The sequence below is a fragment of the Chionomys nivalis genome, chromosome 8, assembly GCF_950005125.1.
Source record: "Chionomys nivalis chromosome 8, mChiNiv1.1, whole genome shotgun sequence".
NCBI classification, from domain to species: domain Eukaryota; kingdom Metazoa; phylum Chordata; class Mammalia; order Rodentia; family Cricetidae; genus Chionomys; species Chionomys nivalis.
In genome coordinates this window covers 40571766-40591288 of record NC_080093.1, presented here as the reverse complement: position 1 = coordinate 40591288, position 19523 = coordinate 40571766, and the positions used below count along the sequence as shown (strand labels likewise).

Genomic DNA, 19523 nt, shown 5'->3' with positions numbered 1-19523 from the left:
AGGTCAGATGAACACAGGCATTGCGTTGAATGTTGTTGACTTCAGAAAACATCACTGGCCATTTGACTTGTCTGCTGCATGCAACCCTTTCCTGCGGTCTTGAGGCCTCTCTCCACCTAGCCATCCAAGAAAAGATGCAAGCTCACAAGGCAGCTATTGCTGTTAATGCCCTCTCTGTCCTTATGAGAATTAGGAACTAAGTGTGAGTTTGTTTCTCAGTGCTGGGGCTTGGAACCGGGGGCTTGCGTACGCTATGCGGAGGCTTTCCCACTGAACCGTACCCCCACCCCTTCTTAATCTGCATCAGATCCGTAGCATTTGCCTTCTAGTATGCACTCAAGGATCTTGGTCACCCCTTCCTCTCCCGGTAGATCTCTCCCCTTCCTTTCTATGCCCTGTTCTCTCCCATGAGCACCAAGGCTACCCAAGGCAACTGATTGACAGAGAAAAAGAATACCCTTGGGATCCCTTGACCACAACTTCTGTATTTCCTGCCTTACTGCGGAATCTGGGATGACAGCCTGGCCCTGTGGCAGCTGCCGTGGGCAGCAGTAGGACCCTGTGGGAGGACTCTCTCCTTTAGCCCTTTGAAATGAAGCTGAGCAAAGCTTGTGGAGACTAACAGAGGACTATAAATTCAGCCCCTCATTGGGACGAGAACAGACCCCCAAGCCCTCCTCCAGTGTTCATAGACGGCATGCTTCGTGGTGCCCCTCTAATATTTTTGGTTTGCTTTGGGGTAGTAAAAAGTAAACAAACAAAAACAAACAAGCCTCATGAAGATTGACTGTAAAAGTAGCCTGTGCTTTCTCTAAAATCCGTGGGAAATATAGAAAAGTCTGCCAGGGTAAATCAAAGTCACATGGTGATGGTGTGTGCACATTTGCCTTAAGGTCTTTGCCTTAGAGCAGGCCCAGTTCCACTGTAAACTCCGTCTTGATACCTTAGTACACTCACCTCTTGATTTTTCTCAAGTTCAGTCAAATCAAATGGTTTGGGTGACCTGGTGTCCAAGCCATTGGAATCAGACTGGGTGGTCGCCGGGAGTACACTGGTGGGCAGGACTGTCTCTGTCTGCCACGGTCTCGTTAATGTCCATCTGTGACCTCACGGGAACCTGGTTTGCTGAGCTCCATCCCCGCCACCTCCTTCCCTTGGCACTTGTTCCTCTCCACACAGTATGTTGTGTGCTTCTGGGTTCTGTCTGAGTGACTACCAGTTTGTGTGGAAGAGAAAACGTTCCTCTCCTTTCCCTGGCTCTGCCTCAGTCGTCTTCAGCCACCCAACTGCATGAATACGCCTCTGGCTGCACCCTCGGCCCACTATTAAGAAGATACCTCCTCCTACATGCTGGCCAGCTTTTGTGCTCTTAAGTAAAATTCGCTCGGATGTTACTTCTGAATTTGACAAAGCTTAGTCTTCCATGTGAGACAGTCATATCACTCCCCTGGACTCTGGTGCCCAAGCATCTCAGCTGCCAACCAAGCTTGTCAGCCTGGCTTCTGGTGAGCATGTCAGAACGGACAACACACTGAGCATGAGTCTCGCTTCAGTGCTCCGTACTGCTCTGAAGATGTTTCCTGTCAGCCCCAAAGGAGCTCCTGGTGGGGTTCAGTTTGGGAAATTGCAAGGGGGGAGCCATCAGATGCTTGAAGAAATCGGGCCATAGTCAGATGCTGCCCAGTGTTCAGAGTTGTGTTTGTAATCTACTCTTCAGATTTGGTGACCTTAGCATAGACACCCTATGCACACGTCAGAAGCTGAGTTTGGGGTTGCTGACCTTGGTACCTCCCCTGTCTCTTGCCTCAGTTACTCATCAGTTGCAAGTGGCAGATTGTGATGATGCCAATGTTCACATCCTGTGGTCCCATGAGCAATATTCTAAAAAAAAAAAAAAAGCACAAAGAAAAAAGAAAAAGGATGATGATTGGTTTTACCTAGCTGATGTTATGGGGTCAGGTGGAAGCCAGAACTGAAAGTTTTCCAACTTAAAACTGAGAATAAGCTCACCGAATACCCAAGAGCAATTTTACCGAAGGATGCTAACAAGGAGTTTCCTCTCTTGTTCTCTTTTTACTTCTCTTATTTCACTCTAGGAGACTCAGGTAACCTTCCCTGCACTGTTGCTGGACAAAAGAGCCCGGAAAGAATTGCTGGCTGGTGTGTGTGTGTGAGCGCGCGCGTGCGTGTTCTGTTCTTGCACCTGTGACACCTTTCCTTCTCTCTCCATTCCATTTGCTGGCCAGCAAACTGTGTCACATCTCTTTCATGCCTCTTGTGTCACCTCAGGTAAGGTCTGCCATCTGTGCTCCCTAGGGCCCCAGGAGGCTCCGCGGTGGGATTGCTGACACGCCCCCCACCATGCTTCCTACTCCCACCTCTTGTTTAATGAGAACAAAGTCTGACCAATTAAATATTTAAACCAACCAAACTCCAAGCCAGGCTCGCGATCCCAGCTATTTGAGGGCCTGAGGCGGGGGGTTCTAAATTTAGGGCTTTCCTAGGCTATAGAGCAATTCAAGGACAACCCGAGCAACTTATTGAGACCCTGACTCAACGAAATGTAACAGTAAGACCGTAAATGTGGCTCAACGGCAGTACATAGACTTGGCTGCAATCCCCAGTACAAACAGGCAGACAAACCAAATTCATATGAACTGTGCTGTTACCAACAGGCAACTTTCTCTGAAAAGTGGCATTATTTGAGGTGGAAATTGAGGGCTTAGCTGGTCCTCAAAAAAGCGTCTGCGCAGAGGACTAAAAAGCAAAGTTTCTCACCCTAGTTACAGCTCTTGCCCAGTAAATTTTGTTGTTTTATTTTGTTTATTTTTTGTTTGTTGTTGTTGTTGTTTGAGATAGGACCTGCCTATGAGCTAGCTACTCACTCACCAGTGAGCAGGTTTCCAAATGTATCCAAATCCTCACTTCAGAGATTCCGTTCACAGTCTGGGGACACTTTCACATGGCAAGCCTTTTCTTCTATTGCCTTTCTTGAATCGCCTCCCATCCTCTTCTTTCCTTTTGTTTTTGCCCCATCTCTTCCTGCAGCTCCTCTACCCCAAATGCCGGAGCTGCTTTCGTTTGTAAACTTAAGCATCTTTTGTACAAAGCTAATCCCTCACTTAGACAGTGGTCCCTGTTTGCATCTTTGTTAGACTGCAGTGCACTCCGGCACTTTGAGCTCGCTAACATTTCTTAAGAATCCCACTTTTCCAGAAGCAGAATCTTAACTGAATAGTCCTGAGCGCAATGATTCTGACTCCACAGCCGACACTGTGTTTGGAGAGATGTGCTCATGCTGGGTTTCCCACTAGGACTGTGGCGTTGACTCTCTTGTGTTGGACACTTGTGTTGTCCTGTGCTGTCTGAATTGCATGTCTTCATGTCGGCTCGCTTCTACATACCTTGTAGATTTCCATTTACTTGTGAGTCCTCAGAAACAAGAACTCCTGACATAAAATGTCTGCATTGAGATTTCCTTCCTCTTAACTTTCTAAAAAGAAGCCGGTGGACAGTGGCACTGGAGCAGGACGCCCAGCTGAGGGGATACTGGCTCACAGATATACTGCACCGAATACAATATTAACATACGTCTCATTTTATGAGATACGTGGCGTTAAACACCCCCAAATTAGTCACACTGACCATTGGATGTATTTTTAGCCCCGTTCTTTCTGCTTTATTGGTGATAGAGTCATAATGGGTGTCTTTGGACGGGACAGCTTATTAAACTGTTCCTCAAGAGGGAGCCATCCAAATCTACCACCAACATTTTCCTGCAATGTCACTGCCAAAGCCATAGTCATAGCTCTGAAAGGAAAATGAAACACACTGAATACTGGGAGAATGAGGTCAGGGTTAGGACCACTCTTGTCCTGCCCTGCTCAGAGCTCCAAGGGCATCGCTATATAATGACTGTAAACTCAGAACAGTACGATGTAAAAGACAGGTATGTAGACTGTGGATATTTAGTGGGCTGGTGAGGTGGCTCAGCTGCCTGCTGACATGTGTTTCGTGTCCAGAACCCCTATGGTCGAAGGAGAGAACTGACTTCCAAAAGTTGTCCTCTGGCCTCTATAAGGTGTGCCAGGAAACATGTTTGTGCATACATCACCCGATCAAACACTAAATTTATAAATTCATAAATAAATAAGAGAAATAAGTTTAAGTAGGGTCCCGTGGTATGCGCCTGTACTCCAGCTACTCTGGAAACCGAAGCATAAGGATTGCAAGTGTAAAGGTCCACGTGAGCTTCAGAGTGAGTTCAAGGTGAGCTTGACTGTTTAGCAAACGCTTGCATAAAAAGACTGAGGACTCGAGGGGTAGCTCAGTAGTGGGGAGGTTGAAAGCATGCTGAAGACGCTAGGCTCAGTTCCTGATGTTACAAATGGGCCTATTTCAAACCGACCAAGGCTGAGGGTACCTCAGTGCTAGAGAGCGAGTTTAGCATATGTGAGGCCCTGAGTTCAATCCCCAGCACTTCCCCAACGGCAATCGGGGCATCGTCTTCCTCTTTAAGTACCAGAAACATCTTTTATCCATTCTCTTTCACCCTCAGGTCGTCGACCAGCGCCTGCCATCAGGTTCAGAGCTGAGTTCTGAGAAAACAGAATGCTTGTGGGGAAAAGATGGGGGCGGGGAATGCTGAAGTTACATCAGTTATTTCAAAAGCTGGAGATGATGTCTTGAGATGTTTCTTTCTTTTTACTCCCCGACTTTCAGAGTCTGAGTGGTGCATTGACTTGCATCTCACAGATCCTGTTTTTCTCAGCCCCACCTGCAAACAGCACCTTCCACCTCCCACCCCCTCATGCAGAAATGATTCTCAAGTTTTCCCAAAGACACATATCTTCATAGGGCACAAGAGAATTTAGGAAGGCCCCTTTTATCAGTTCACTGATTTCTCTAAGATGTGAGACTGGGGACTCTGTGCTGTCATTCTGGGCCTGACCAGAAGTTACCATGTGTTCCTGAACTTCCTGTTATAGCCAGAGAATCCAGGATCACTACAAATGACTAGGCCTGGAAATCAAAATAAAGGTATCTTGCATGCCTCCTACTGGATCCTGGTTATTGGAGTGTGCTGGTCTGGGACTGAATTGGCAATTCACTGACTAAATTGTCACAGTCCAACTAAATCTTAAAGAACCAATGTGAGTCTAATAGAACTGCTGTCTCAGCCATCAGAATGAAATTTTACATAAATTAGCTTTTTATAAATTAGTATTGTTTAAGTTAGGGACTTATGAGTCCCTGTGTTGTCTATATAAACATGTTAACCACTAGAAGATAAGTACATATGTATATATGTACAGAACATGCCTCAACATGATTACTCATTTTATGATATATCTCGTTTATATGCACGCACAAAGTGGACAAGGCGTCAGATTTCTCTTCTTAGGAGCGATATGACCTTGTTTTGGGATTTCATTCAGTTACACATATCTTTTCATTTGTCCCCAGGATACTATGGGGACGGCCTGAATGCCATCATTGTGTTTGCTGCCTGTTTTCTGCCAGACAGCAGCCGAGCGGATTACCACTATGTCATGGAAAACCTTTTCCTGTGAGTGGTGATTGGGTTGGCATCTGTGGGCATGTGATGGCTGATAAAGGGTCTTTAATTGCACAGGTACATGGCATAGCCCATCCTAAGCCTTCCATAAGAAGCCGGTAGTATTTCTGTCAAGGAGCCTTGCTCTAGGGGACTTGTCTATAGAATAGTGGGAGAAGAAGATGAGTGGAGTCTCAACTATGGTTAAAACTTTTCTAACGTTTCCTTTGGGCTAAGGATTGTTTTGTTTCTGATAGCATGTTCTCAGTGACGGGAAAACTGCCGTCACTGACCTTTGCCCTCCTTTAATCTGAGTTGCCCTTAATGTTTGTTAACATTCCTGACATTTTTTATGTCACCTACTAAAGCCACGAATTTCTCTAGGGTGGCTGCACACATACACATAAAAGGGCAATGCTGACGCATTGTTCTCAAGAGAAAGAGATAACACACACCCCTACCCTTCGATGTCATTCACCCTATAATTTGAATGTCACTTAATTATGGTGTCAATAGAATGAAATCTTTCATGTGGGAACTGAGAATGTTTCTCTTCCTTTCTGTGATCAGATATGTAATAAGTACCTTAGAGCTGATGGTGGCTGAAGACTACATGATTGTGTACTTGAATGGTGCGACTCCCAGGCGGAAGATGCCAGGGCTGGGCTGGATGAAGAAATGTTACCAGATGATTGACAGACGGTACGTGGGCGCCACCGTTTAGTCACTGTTTTGACTCCCTACTGGCTCTCACATCTAATATTTTTCTGCTCTATATAATACAGTCGTGTCTTAGAGAGAGCAGGTTACTCACACATGAGGTGGTAAGTTGTAAAAATATTACGGAAAGTGTCGCGTGATGCCTAAGGCTAAGCAAAGCAAACTGTTAGCCCTGAATCTGGCAGGTCTAGTCCACTCTAGACTGCAGGCGTGCAACTTGAGTGGACAAACGTAGGTACCTATGAGCCTTCAGTGGTGTCATGTGACCTAGCTACTGTTTTATGTGTTAGGGCAGCCGTTTTCATCCTGTGGGTTGCAACCATCAGAAGACACATCTTTTTGACAATCTTAGGAACTGAGATGCTGCTCCTCTCTAAAATTAGTGTTATGAAGTAGCAACAAAAATAACTGTGGTCAGGGGCCACCACAATATGAGGAACTGTATTGTCGGGAGTCACAGCACTAGGAAGGTTGAACCACTGCACTAGGGTTATGATGGTTTACAAACCGTTGTATTCCTATTTCAATATTTGCGTCAGTTCAAGGTGTCTGCTAAGCCAACACTGCCTTTGTGTGCCCCTTCCTCAAAATCCTTATCTCTCTGCTCAGACAAACTTTATTGTCATATATATGAAAATTAAAATAGTAAAACTAATAATTTATGGTATATATTATACCCCCTTAGAGGAGGCTTCTTTCATAATGCCATGAGAGTGATTGTTGTTGAATTAAATTTTGTTTTATGATCCAACATAATAAAGTAGCATTGTTTTTTTTTTTAAATATTTTTATGGTTTATTTAACTTTATTTTATGTGCATTGATGTGAAGGTGTCAGATCCCCTGCAACTGGATTTCAGACAGTTGTGAGCTGCCATGTGGGTGCTGGGAATTGAACCAGGGTCCTCTGGAAGAGCAGTCAGTGCTCTTAGCCACTGAGCCATCTTTCCAGGCCCAAGTAGCATTGTTAATACTGAAAAATGTGCCTGAAAACAAGAATTATTAAAATGGCAAATTTTCTTTATATATAAGAACAAAATAAGGCTTAGTCAGACCAAATAAATTGTGAAGGGATAGAGGATATAGCTTGCTCACCTACGGTGCATGAGGCTCTGTTTTCATTACCTACATACACACCTATAATCCCTGTTTCCAGGGGTAAAGGCAGGAGGATCAAGTTAGAAGTAATTCTTAGCTGCACAGGGAGTTTGAGGCCAGCCTGAGCTACACAAGGCCCTATCTCAAAAACAAAAGACAATAAGCAAACAATGAATAGTCTAAGTTGTTATTAAAGGCATATTCTTTTTTTTTTGCCATAAAACATTTATTGAGGGAGAGAGAAGAGAGAGAGAGAGAGAGAGAGAGAGAGAGAGAGAGAGAGAGAGAGAGAAAGAGAGAGAGAGAGAAGGAAAAGGAGGAGGAGGAGGAGGAGGAGGAGGAGGAGGAGGAGGAGGAGGAGGAGGAGGAGGAGAGAGGCAAAGCCCCATGTGTACACTGGGAGAGAACAGAAGGAGAGAGAGTTGAAGGCATATTCTTTTCAAGTTAACAAAGATAGGGCTAAGAAAACTGAAAAACATCATTAAGCGAAAATATTCAGTTATTGTGAGTTTGTATACTGTAGAAGTAACAGCCTTCACATTTGCTTTGATGCCTGTGGGGGAAGGAGAGCTGAGTGTCAAGTTATGTCTCAAAAGTTATTTCAGGAAGCTAAGGAGATAGTTTAGTGTATGAAATGCTTGCCGGGCAAGCACAAGGACCTGAGTTCAAGTCCCATAGGTGTTGTTGGTGCCTGCTTGTAAACCTAGTTCTGGGGAGGCCAGGACAAGCAGCCTCCTGGAGCTCACTGGCCAGCCATCAGTCTGATCAGCAAACCTGGGGTCTCAGTGAGAGGCTTGGTCTCAGTGGATGGCCCCTGGAGAATGACACTGGAGACCCCTGTTCTCTACAGGAGTCCAAACACACTTACACATATACCTGTGTGAATAAACACATGCACGCACGCACGCGCACACACACACACACACACACACACACGGTGGAGGAAAGTGGGAGAGGGAAAATAAAAGGCGTTTTAAAGATTAACCCTGGACATTCTCTACATCTACAAGAAATTGTAACTTTCCTGGAACTCCTCCCAGGAACTTCATGGAGTCTCATTTGAGATCTATTTTCTGTTTCCAACAATTCCAATAGAATTGTTTCTTTCGTCAAGACAGGTTGCGCAAGAACTTGAAGTCATTCATCATTGTCCACCCATCTTGGTTCATCAGAACGATCCTTGCGGTGACGCGACCTTTCATAAGGTATAACTGTGACGGTTTCAAGATGCCTGTATGATGACGTCTTTTCAGAGTTTGTGAACTTTCCTGTGATGAGGATTTGTAAGCTAGGAGAATCCAGGAAAACTTAACAGACTTCTGCCTTCCTGGAAAAATACTCATGTAAAGGGGCCAGATGTGATGGCACACACCTGTAATCTCAGGGCTCAGGAGACTAAGGCAGGAGGATGACAAGTTTCAGGCCATCAGCACGCCTGCAGGCCAGAAGAGAACACTGGATCTTATTACAGATGGTTGTGAGCCACCATGTGGTTACTGGGAATTGAACTAAGGACCTCTGGAAGAGCAGCCAGTGTTCATAACCTCTGAGCCATCTCCCCAGCCCTGCAAATTCTTAAAACAACAACAACAAAAGTAATAATTAAGTCATATCAGTATTTTCCACAACCATTGCAAAACCTGGCCTCTAACTTGCTTCCTGTAAGTGTGGAATATGAAACTGTGAGAGTCCCATGCCACATGGAAGGAGGATTAGCCAGTACTTGTGAGGAGATAGGTTATTTTGTAAGAAATAAAACATTTGGGTGACATGAGACACTAACGGCTAGGAAAGGAGAAAGCACAGGCCTGACGTGTGTCCTTTCTCCTGGGCAAGAACCGTGCGGGCAGCCAAGCTGAGTGGTGGTTCTGAGGGGCAGTCTGGAGCCGTCTTGGGCTTCAGTGTCAAGATTCACTGTTTCTGTCTGGTGACTCCTCAGCACGGGACTTAGGTGCTCTGTGACTTTATGTTTGGGGCCATGAAGAAAGCAAAATATGGTTCATAATACAGGAAACTTCAAATAGTTAAGTGACTGGAACAGTATTTATTTTCCAGAAACATTTATAAATAGAATAAAGTCTCACATGACCATCAGGATAGATAAATACATTTTCCTGGCTCAAAATTATTAATGAGTTTCTTATCTGGATGACAGTGGCACACACCTTTAATCCCAGCACTCGGGAGGTAGAAACAGACGGATCTCTGTGAGTTCGAGGCCAGCCTGGTCTACAAGAGCTAGTTCTAAGACAGGTTCCAAAGCTACAGAGAAACCCTGTCTCGAAAAACAATACAAACAAAAAGTTATTAATAAATTTCTCATTAAAACTACAATATTCTGGAGAAAATAAATATAAGATATGTATGTGTCTATATATATAGGGAGAGAGATAGACACTATATATATGTATATATACATATACATGTAACAGATTTTTTTTTACTGTACCTTCCAGATTTTTTAGAGGGAGTGGTATTTATTACAATGATTAGAATATTAAATATTATGATATTTATGATATTTTCATTCCTGACTTCTAATAGTTGAGCAATAGGGTTCTGCTGGCAAAAATTAACTATTGACTAAAACATGAGGAATTTAATGAGCTGCCTTTTTTTTGAGTGTTATGAACTATGATCTAGTGGCCTGGAGTAGGGCACGTGAATAAACAGGGCCCTGTTCTTTGGTTTTAAGTGACAGAAATTCAACTCTAGTTGCATCAAGGAAACAGCAAATCGAAATATATGAAGTTTCTGAAGAACCTATATTCAAACTAGTGGTCGGGTCTTATGGTTTTCTCCACCTTACACCCATTTCTTGGTGCTGCCTACATTCCCAAAGAGGCCGTCTGTAGCCTGCCAAGGCAGCTCCAAGAGTGTTCAGTCCTTAGATCTCTACACCACAGGGCACGAGAGAGCTTCATAGAATGCATGTGAATTTCTTTTGTAGCCCAGTACTTTCACTGTAGCTGAGCAGATGGAGCAGAGCCCAGAGGGAGACTCTCATTATTTCTACGAGAGAACAGAGGCAACATGAGCAATCAGATCATACCATGTGCAGGAGGAGAGAGGAAAGCCCTTCTCTCGCCATGACTTGTTTTCAGGTGTCCCAGGCTCTGAACACAGCTGCAGAAGCCATCTCTATGGGGAGAATCATGAGGGAGTTGAGTTTTGAACCCCAGCATCCAAGTAAAAATCAGGGTATGGCAGCACATGCGTGTAGGTCCAGTGCTAGGAGACACAGACAGGAGGATCCCAGGGGAAGGGAAAGCGCACTCTGACCAGGCAGTCTAGCTAATCAGTGAGCTCCAGGTTCAGGTGGAGGAAGACACTGGTGTCAGCTTCACCCCTCCACAAATGCACACATGGCACATGCACTGTACACACTCAGACACAGACAGACAGAGAGCCAGTGAGCTAGCCAGACACACACACACACACAATGCTCAAAACATTTCTTAAATGTAACTCCATGCTTTAGTTATTTTTCTGTTGCTATGAGAAAACACCATGACCAAAGACAAGTTAGGGAAAAGAGAATTTCATTGGGCTGCCATTTCTAGAGGGATGAGAGTCCAGGACAGAGTCACGGCAGCAAGCAGCAGGCACAGCGACAGGAACGGGATGCTGAGAGTGCACGTCTTGAACCACAAAAGGGAGACAGAAAGAGCTAACTAGAAGTAACTAGAGGCTTTGAGTCTCAAAACCTGTCCACAGTACCGTGCTTCCTCCTGCAAGTCTCCACCACCCTAAACCTCCCCCGCCCCCAAAATGCTACTAACTGGGGACCAAGTGGTCAAATGCCCAAAACTATAGGGGACATTTCTCATTCAAACCACATACTCTATATAAAAGATAAAAACAGAGAGATATAGACAGGACGTAGGAACAAGTAGAAAGGTCACCGTTCCACGAGAATGGCCTCAGCCTATCCCATCTCTAGTGGACAGAGTACAACTCTGCATTGAGAACGTGGTTCCCTTGTTGACCATCTCATTGTGCAACCGCGTGTGAGCCATTTCCCACCAGACATTTCTGTTAAGGAAAGAAATTCCTGGAATTAGATATCAGTGTGTTCCAAACAGCTCTCTGAGTAGGAAAAAAAAATGCTTCTTATTCAAACTTCTCCATATAGTTGGCATTTTGGTACTGGTCAGGATGAAGGTGAAGAAAGAGTTAAAAGTAATGGAGGAAAATCAGAGAGACAAGAGTGCAGACAGTTGCACACAGGAATTCTCTAGATGATGAGCTGTAGCCAGGCCCAAGGGTCACTGGGGATTCCTCCCTCAGTCCATCTCAGAAGGAGCTGCTACCAGCCACCTGCTGGAGCCAAGCTCAGAAAGACGAATGCTTGCTGAATCTCATAGTTATGCCCCAGTCCTCAGGACAAACCAGACACAGACAAATTACACAACTTGGCTGAGTTACTCATTTGGGGAACCATGTAAGAAACACGAAAGCAGCAGCGGGTGCTTGATTCTCAGAGTAAACAAGAGGCAATGAAAACACAACCAAGACAAAAGGCATTGGGGTTTTTTTTGTTTTGTTTTGAAAAAGGGAGAGAGAAAGAGAGAGAGAGAGGCATGATGTTAGATGGGCAGGTGGATGGGGAGGATGTGTGAGGTATTGAAGGAGAAATCAGGATAAAAATACAGTGTATGGAAAAATTTTAATAAATATAAATGAAAATAAACAAAAAGTTACTAAGTAAGATTATTCAAAACTCGTATCCAGTGTGACCCAAGTGTGTCAGGGTGGGGAAGAGCCATCTGGAGAGAGGTGCTTCTGTTTTCCCATGAGGTACTTTGTCCAAGCTCAGATCTCTGTGTCTTAAATCCTGGCATGGAAACCCTGAGAAGACTGGGCATCTGCTAGTGATAGTTCTGTATTTGTGGGAAAGGGGGTGATTCTTTCAGAAAGGTAAACATGGCTGCACAATGCAGCCAGGCGCCTGCCCTGTCACTGATTCTCCATTTGAACTAAGCATCTGTATGCTATTCAGATGTTTCAGGTACTCTGCGTTTCTCATTTTTCCCTCTGCGTCTGTGGGGGCCCGCAGGTGCAGATTCAGCCAACCACTGATAGAAAACATTAAACAGGTGAAAAATCTCTGAAAATACACACTTTTTCTTTTGTTTTTTTTACTACTTCTCCCCCCCCCCCACTCCCCCTTAACAAGCAAACCACTGCCTGCATGGTCTTGACATTGCATATAGGATCTGAGGCATCTGGGGGTCGGCGGTGGTTCCTGGAACCAATCCCCCACAGATGGTGAGGGAGAGCTGTCTGTAGAACCTGAGAGCATGGAACTTACAGAAGTAGAGAGGAGACTGGTAACTTCAAGGGGCAGTTTCGTAAGATGCTCCAAGAGTACACAATACAGACAGAAAATAAGAAAGTTCAAGAAAGCTCTTATACATGAAGGCTACCATTGATTAAAACAAACAAACAAACAAAAAACAACAACAAAAAAAACTCCTTTATATTTTCAAATTTCTAAGAAGGGTGCTTCTAAATGTTTTCACTACAAAACAAAGCCAAGTGAGTATATGAAGTGGTATGTTTTACCTGGCACAGATTATCTACTCCACAAAGCATTTGGTACTTCAAGCAACTGCTTTTATAAAAGAAATAGATATTATCCTTCATCAATTAAAAAATAGTTATGTGGTTCCTGCTGTTTCTACTATTTCTAATATATATATATATATATATACACACACACATACATATATGTGTATATAAACATATATTTGTATAACAATCATAAAGAAGAGACCTTGACTTTGGGGTAGGGAGGGAAGAGTTAAAAGTGGAGAGGAAGAGACAGGCATGATAGAGATGCAGGGCTCATGTACGAACTTCTCAAAAATAAAAAATAAAACATTAAAAAAATGGTACTAAAGCAGTTTCTGGTCCATCATCACAGCTGAGACGATGTTATCCTTTCTGCTCAGCAAGCTTGCTGAGTCCAGCTTGAGCATCGCAAGATTTCAGGATGTGGGTGTAGTACAGGTCAGCGGCAGAGCGGATGCTTAGCATGTGTGAGAGCCCTGTTGCCAATAATGTAGAAAAGATTCCCAGGAAGGTTTCCAGGACGAGACCATGGCTTTGTGATGGAAACATAACAACCGATGTAAAGGCTCTTCTCCTTTTTCTCTTTCAGCTCAAAATTCAGCAGTAAAATTAAATACGTTAGTAGTTTGTCTGAGCTCAGTGGGCTGATCCCCATGGACTGCATCCATATCCCCGAGAGCATCATCAAGTAAGTCGTTGTGGGGGAGGGGGGCGCTAGGAAGACAGTCACATCTAGAATAATGAGAAATGGCATCTTATTTTTAAAGGAAATATTGTCTAATAAATAAAGCTTTTGCTATCGCCTATTCTCTCAGATCCTCTTTCAGGTAGGGTAATGCTTGGTTTCACACAACTTTTAATGATTAGTGTCTGACTTTAGAAAATTTTATTTCATGTAATATATTTTGATCATATTTTCTGAACTGATATTAGCTATTGATTGACGTTTTTACCTTGAAATATATTTCCACTCTGGAGACAGCCTGTATGTAATATTAACTGGAGTATTTACACCTGTGATCCTCTGCTTTACATTAACATCTTCCCATAATTTGGATTTCTTTCTTCATAAGTAATTTGTCTATATGACCCCAGAAAATAGATAAAAAGAAACAACGATTATCTTCAAAGACCCCTCCCCTTGTCCTCATGATTGCCTTTGGACGGAAGATTGGATAGAGAGCCTCTTTTGACAAGTGGGTGGGTGGCGAGGAATAATCCCCTTGCCTAGGACCACCCTGTGGGTGAAAAGCACATGTGCTGTGTGGGTGTCAAGATTACGTCTGAAGAGAGGCAGATGCAGGCGGATCTCCCTGTGAGTTCAAGGCCAGTCTGGTCTACTGAGCTAGTGCCAGGTCAGGCTCCAAAGCTACACAGAGAAACCCTGTCTCGAAAAACAAAACATAAACAAAAGTTAACTCACAGCATTTGAAACTGGAATTTGAAGACAGATGTTAGAGAATGGATATTCCTATCTGGTCAATCACTGCAAAGAATTATTAGTCCTCTGTGCATCCTGGTTTTTTGACTCTTGGTACAGTTGATTAACTGTTTCTTTGTTTGCTTGCTTGTTTGATTGTTTGTTTGTTTCATTAGACTTGAAAGGGACTTGATCATGAACTCCAAGGAAATACAAGTCTTGTATATCTCCCTCCAGAAAATAGCAAAATAGTCCTCCAACGAGGGCATCCAAAGCGTCTCAGTAGCACACACGTGGAAGTTTACTGTGGAAGCTCTTACTGTGGAGCCGTGTTTGTATAGCACACTCAACTCTCATCTTAACCCCCATTTTAACAGATGCCAGGGAGATAAGTTAGTAAGAAGTTACTTAGGGAAGTAGGAACAGGAACCAGGCAGAGATGGGACTAGAGTTCAAATCGAGGTTAGCCTGTCACCAAATGTCCACATGCTTTTCTTTATTTTTTTTTAAAAAATATTTACTTATTATGTATACAATATTCTGTCTGTGTGCATGTCTGCAGGCCAGAAGAGGGCATCAGACCTCTTTACAGATGAGCCACCATGTGGTTGTCGGGAATTGAACTCAGGACCTTTGGAAGAGCAGGCAATGCTCTTAACCACTGAACCATCTCTCCAACCCTCCACATGCTTTTCTAGTAGATTCTTTATCCAATAGCTCATAAGTAGCATTTGATTTCCCTCCATCAGCCAACTCAGGCCTGAACACAGTAGACTTACTAGAGTCAGATGGCTCAGCTGAACCAAGCAGTATTTATAAGATCCTAACCAGGGCTTCAGTCCTCAGGAGAGTCACAGATTTCCCAGGACCAATGCCACCTCCAGCTCTGACCTGCATGCTACAAGCTGCACCCTGCCTCCCAAGCCCACTCTTCTTATAAAAATAAAAGTGATACGGAGTAAACAGGGGTTCTCGGGAGCAATAGAAGTCTCAGGCAAGCTGTAGCAGGTGGGACAGTGTCTAGGGTCCTGGAATATTAACAGGCACCAAAAGTCATCCCGGGCCAGTGGCTTCTGGGTTTATTGTCTCACAGACTCAAAGAATAAATTTCACAGACATTGGGGAGGGTGAGTTTTGGGAAGGAGTTTATTATAAGTTCATATGAGAGTTTTTGGATGAGACACCAGCAAAGTGCTTATGTATTAAGAGTAGGTCCCAAGGAAAGGTCACCATCAGATGTTCCTATCTAGCGTTTAAAAAGGCTTTTCTAGACTGAGGCATGGAATGGGGCGCAGGAGATCTGGTCAACCCAGGTGTCCTGCCCACCAGGTATTCGTGTGCTCCAGGTTTGTCACAGCCTCACACGTGGCTTCCAGACAACAGTATTCCCTGCTGCGTAAAAGAAAAAAGATGGTAAGATAGCGGACCATGACAATAGGCCCCAAACACACTTGCATTTCTAGATTCCAGCCAGGATAGAACTACTCACCTTTCTGGCTTCTGGCCAAGGACAAAAATCAGAACTGCTCCTTTTTTGAGGAGCCTGCCCCTGAAACATCCTGACGAGCTTCTAGCTCCCCTTGTCATCCGTCAGTCATCTCCTGTACTGGTATACCTTTGCAAAAGATGACAAAGACATGCTCTCTTCTTAAGGGAGTGAGCACTGGCCATTTCCCAGAAGAACAGCAAGGCCTCCCATAATCTGGCAGAGACAGTGGAAGGAAAAGGGGCCTTGGGGGCAATTGGATGCGAACCTTCCCTTCCCTCCCACTTCTCAATGCCTCTGAGCCTTCAGGAAGCCTATGAAAATCCTCAGAGGTTTGGTTCTCACAATCGTAAGATGGGGAAGTAGTTCTCAGAGCGTGAATGGGCCTGAGGACTGAATGAAAGTGGAGAACAGGAAGGCAGAGCTTGAAGTCTACAGTACTAGTAATTATGACTGCATTGCTTTGGAAAATTACTGTACTTGAGGGTGGGGTGTCAATTGAGAAGCGAGGCATGGCCAGGCACTATCCATCTATTCTCAAGGGCCACATTTTAGAAAAAAATGCTTCAAGAGGAAAAGTTCCCTTTAGAAAGATTCATTTTCTGGAGGAAGAACTAGCACTGTGGGACACCCCCACCGCACCCCATCTGTGTGTTTGCCTGTCATGATACAGCTCAGGGCATCTTTTCTACTATTTCTTTTACTAGCCCTCATTGCTTCGTTTCCACATTCTATAATTTTCAAATTGACGTGGCCATTGCTATTTTCTTTCACTGAATAACATTCAAAGCATTCGATCCCAAACAATCCCAAGAACAGAATTCAGCTGGGTGGAGCCTGGCATCCACAGGCTGAAATGTAGTTATTATTAATTACAGTTGGTTCTCATTAGCTTGGAACTGTTGTGTTCAATAAAGGCATGGTAGACACTTGGTGAACTCTGAGCTGTTATTCCTGGGGGAAATACAGGGCTGGGATCCTGTCTGCTTCTGGTTGCAATGTTTTCATCACCCACCAGTACGTAGCCTTGATTTTTCATCACCCATCAGTATATAACCTTGGTTTGGTTTTCGTAGCCATCAGTATAGCCTTGGCTCGTGTGTGTCTGTGTCTGAGCAAGCTTCTTAGTGTACACTATCATTGTGCTCCACTACATATGGCGGCAGCTGTGTGTGATCACGACACTCAAAGACTGAAACACAATGACCCAGAGTCTGAGGCCAGCCTGGGCTACACAGCAAGACCCTTTCGCAAACAAGCAAGCAGAACAAAACAAACAAAATTATGCATGCAAGGCCCCAGCACAACAGTGTGTAGCTAAAACGATGTTCTGGGACACACACAGTCTCTGTGAGGTACACTGCCTGTCTCGTTCCTTCCGACAGTAGGTAATGTTTGGTAACACGCTTGACTGCTATTTTAAATAGCACAGTCACCAGCCAAAAGAACAAAAATGAGGAACACATTTACCAGAGAAACTGTGAGACAGGAAGGCACAGCCTCATCCTGCTGGACTTCTGCTGATCGTGTGCACAAGGGGCAACTTGAAATTTTGTCACCTTGTTGTATCCACAAGTGAACAACAACAATAACAACAACAAAAAACACCGCACATTGACTGCAGAGATTTCAGATGCCTTCGTGAACAGGCAGATTTGCAGATAGGGAATCTACAGACAATGAGGGTTGACTACATATTTATGAACTGTAAACACTTAATTGTGCCTGATACAAATAAGTTTTCTCTCCAAAGCCAATTGTGTTATCTGGGTAAGCGTTTTTCTCTCGTGTGCTTACTGTTTGAAGCAGTGGTTCTCAACCTGTGGGTCGCAACGCCACTGGGGGTGGCATATCAAATATCCTGCATATCAGATGTTTACATTACAATTCATAACAGTAGCAAAATTGCAGCTATGATGCAGCGACATAATAATTTTGTGGTTGGGGTCACCACACTATGAGGAACTGTATTAAGGGGTCGCGCGGCATTAGGAGAGGTGAGAACCACTGGTTTAAAGCATCTACCTCTCATGTTCCTCACTGTCCTCACGGCATCCGTTTCTTATCTTGTAAGGTACGATGAAGAAAAGTCTTTTAAGAGAAATGTGAGGTAAAAGTCTCGAGATCTGTATTCATGCTGGACTCCCTGTGTGTGCGCTCCAGGGCTGTATGTGTGGGTGACCTCAACGTGCTTCCTGAGGAAGTCTTTGAATTCTTGTCCAAGTTTTTGTCCTGTTTGTAAAGCTGTTGAGGTCACCCGGATGTGCTACTGAAACCTACTAAACCAGATCCACCCCTGACTTGGCCCAGGCTGTGAGCTAACTTTAACCGTCCCCAACATGATATGGACGTTCTGAGCTTCATTCAGCCAGCATGTTTCTTATTCCCTTGCGACATTTTCATCACCTTTAGGAAGGGATTTGCGGAGTGAACAAACAGGACTGTCCAACAGAAAGGAAAGACACTGTTCAGCTGAGCGTGTCTCGGTGTGCCTGGAGACAGCTTTGGGGGGATAAAGCGAATACATACCACTTACATTTGGCTCTGCTTTGCAAGAGATGCTCACGCTCTGCTTGCTTTTTTTGTTTGTTTGTTTGTTTTCTCCAACGGTAATTTTTGCTCGTGCAGACTGGATGAAGAATTGAGGGAAGCATCAGAAGCAGCTAAGTAAGACTTGGTTTGGGTTTTGCGGCTGGTGTGATGTTGGCTTGCAGTTCGGGAATGATTGGGGAGATGGGCATGGCTGCTGTTTTCTTCCTGTCCCCTGATAATAACGCTGCACCTTGAACATTCCATTCCTCCTATGGCCAATGTAATCATTGATGTTTTTATTATAACCTATTCCCCCCCCACACACAATCTTGGTTATCTTAAGGAAAGCATTTGTCACTGTTTAATTTATCTTTTAAATGTGTCTGAAGTTCTAGATCTCACCAGAAAACACATCACAGACATTGCCGCATGGAGTGATGCATCTGAATGAGCCTTAGATACGTATTGAGGCAGCAGAACCAGTTTGCATTACAAGAAACAGTAGCAAATAAAAATTGGAAAGATTTTCATGGCCACCCAAGATTTAATTAACACTCTGGGGCTAGAGAGATGGTCCAACTGTTATGAACACTGGCTGTTTTTCTAGAGGACCAGGGTTCTATCCCCACAGGATGGTTCCCAACCATCTGTAACTCCAGGTCTAAGGGATCCCAAACTCTCTTCTGGTTTCCGAAGACACTTCGTACACACAGTGCACAGACATACATGCAGACAAAACATCCATGCGCATAAAATAATAGTAAAAATAAACAGACTCTTGGTTTAGTTTCTAAGAATTATCACTTACCCATAGTTTTCAAGCTGTTTTGATTGGGGGTGGTCATGGCTCAATCTTGTGAGGCATGATACTGAAAAAGGCAAAAGGCATCCTGTCAGGGAAACATAAAGTGAACACATGTCAGATGATGTCGTTTGATGAAGGACAAACGTGAGGGAACCCAGAGAGTTCCCACACACTTAAAGAGGGTGTAAGTGGCACACCTGTGGTAGCCACTGCTCCCCTTGTTCCAGGTGCCCCCTGGATACTGAAACCACATATGGTCCAACCCCTGAGTGCCCTGAGATGGCTCAGCCTGCCAGCTTTCTTTTGAGCCTTAGACCCACAGAAGGGTA

The 19523-nt window shown here is 44.2% G+C and overlaps 1 protein-coding gene across 1 annotated transcript in view; it reads left to right on the top strand.

Moving 5' to 3' along the window:
- Nucleotides 1-19523, top strand: part of Prune2 (prune homolog 2 with BCH domain) — a 258384-nt gene that overhangs the window by 229842 nt on the left and 9019 nt on the right. The window contains exons 13-19 of the mRNA XM_057779958.1: nt 2097-2105; nt 5467-5569; nt 6128-6259; nt 8493-8579; nt 13541-13639; nt 17932-17967; nt 18486-18524. Coding sequence (XP_057635941.1) covers nt 2097-2105; nt 5467-5569; nt 6128-6259; nt 8493-8579; nt 13541-13639; nt 17932-17967; nt 18486-18524 — 505 coding nt within the window. The remainder of the gene's footprint in view (nt 1-2096; nt 2106-5466; nt 5570-6127; nt 6260-8492; nt 8580-13540; nt 13640-17931; nt 17968-18485; nt 18525-19523) is intronic.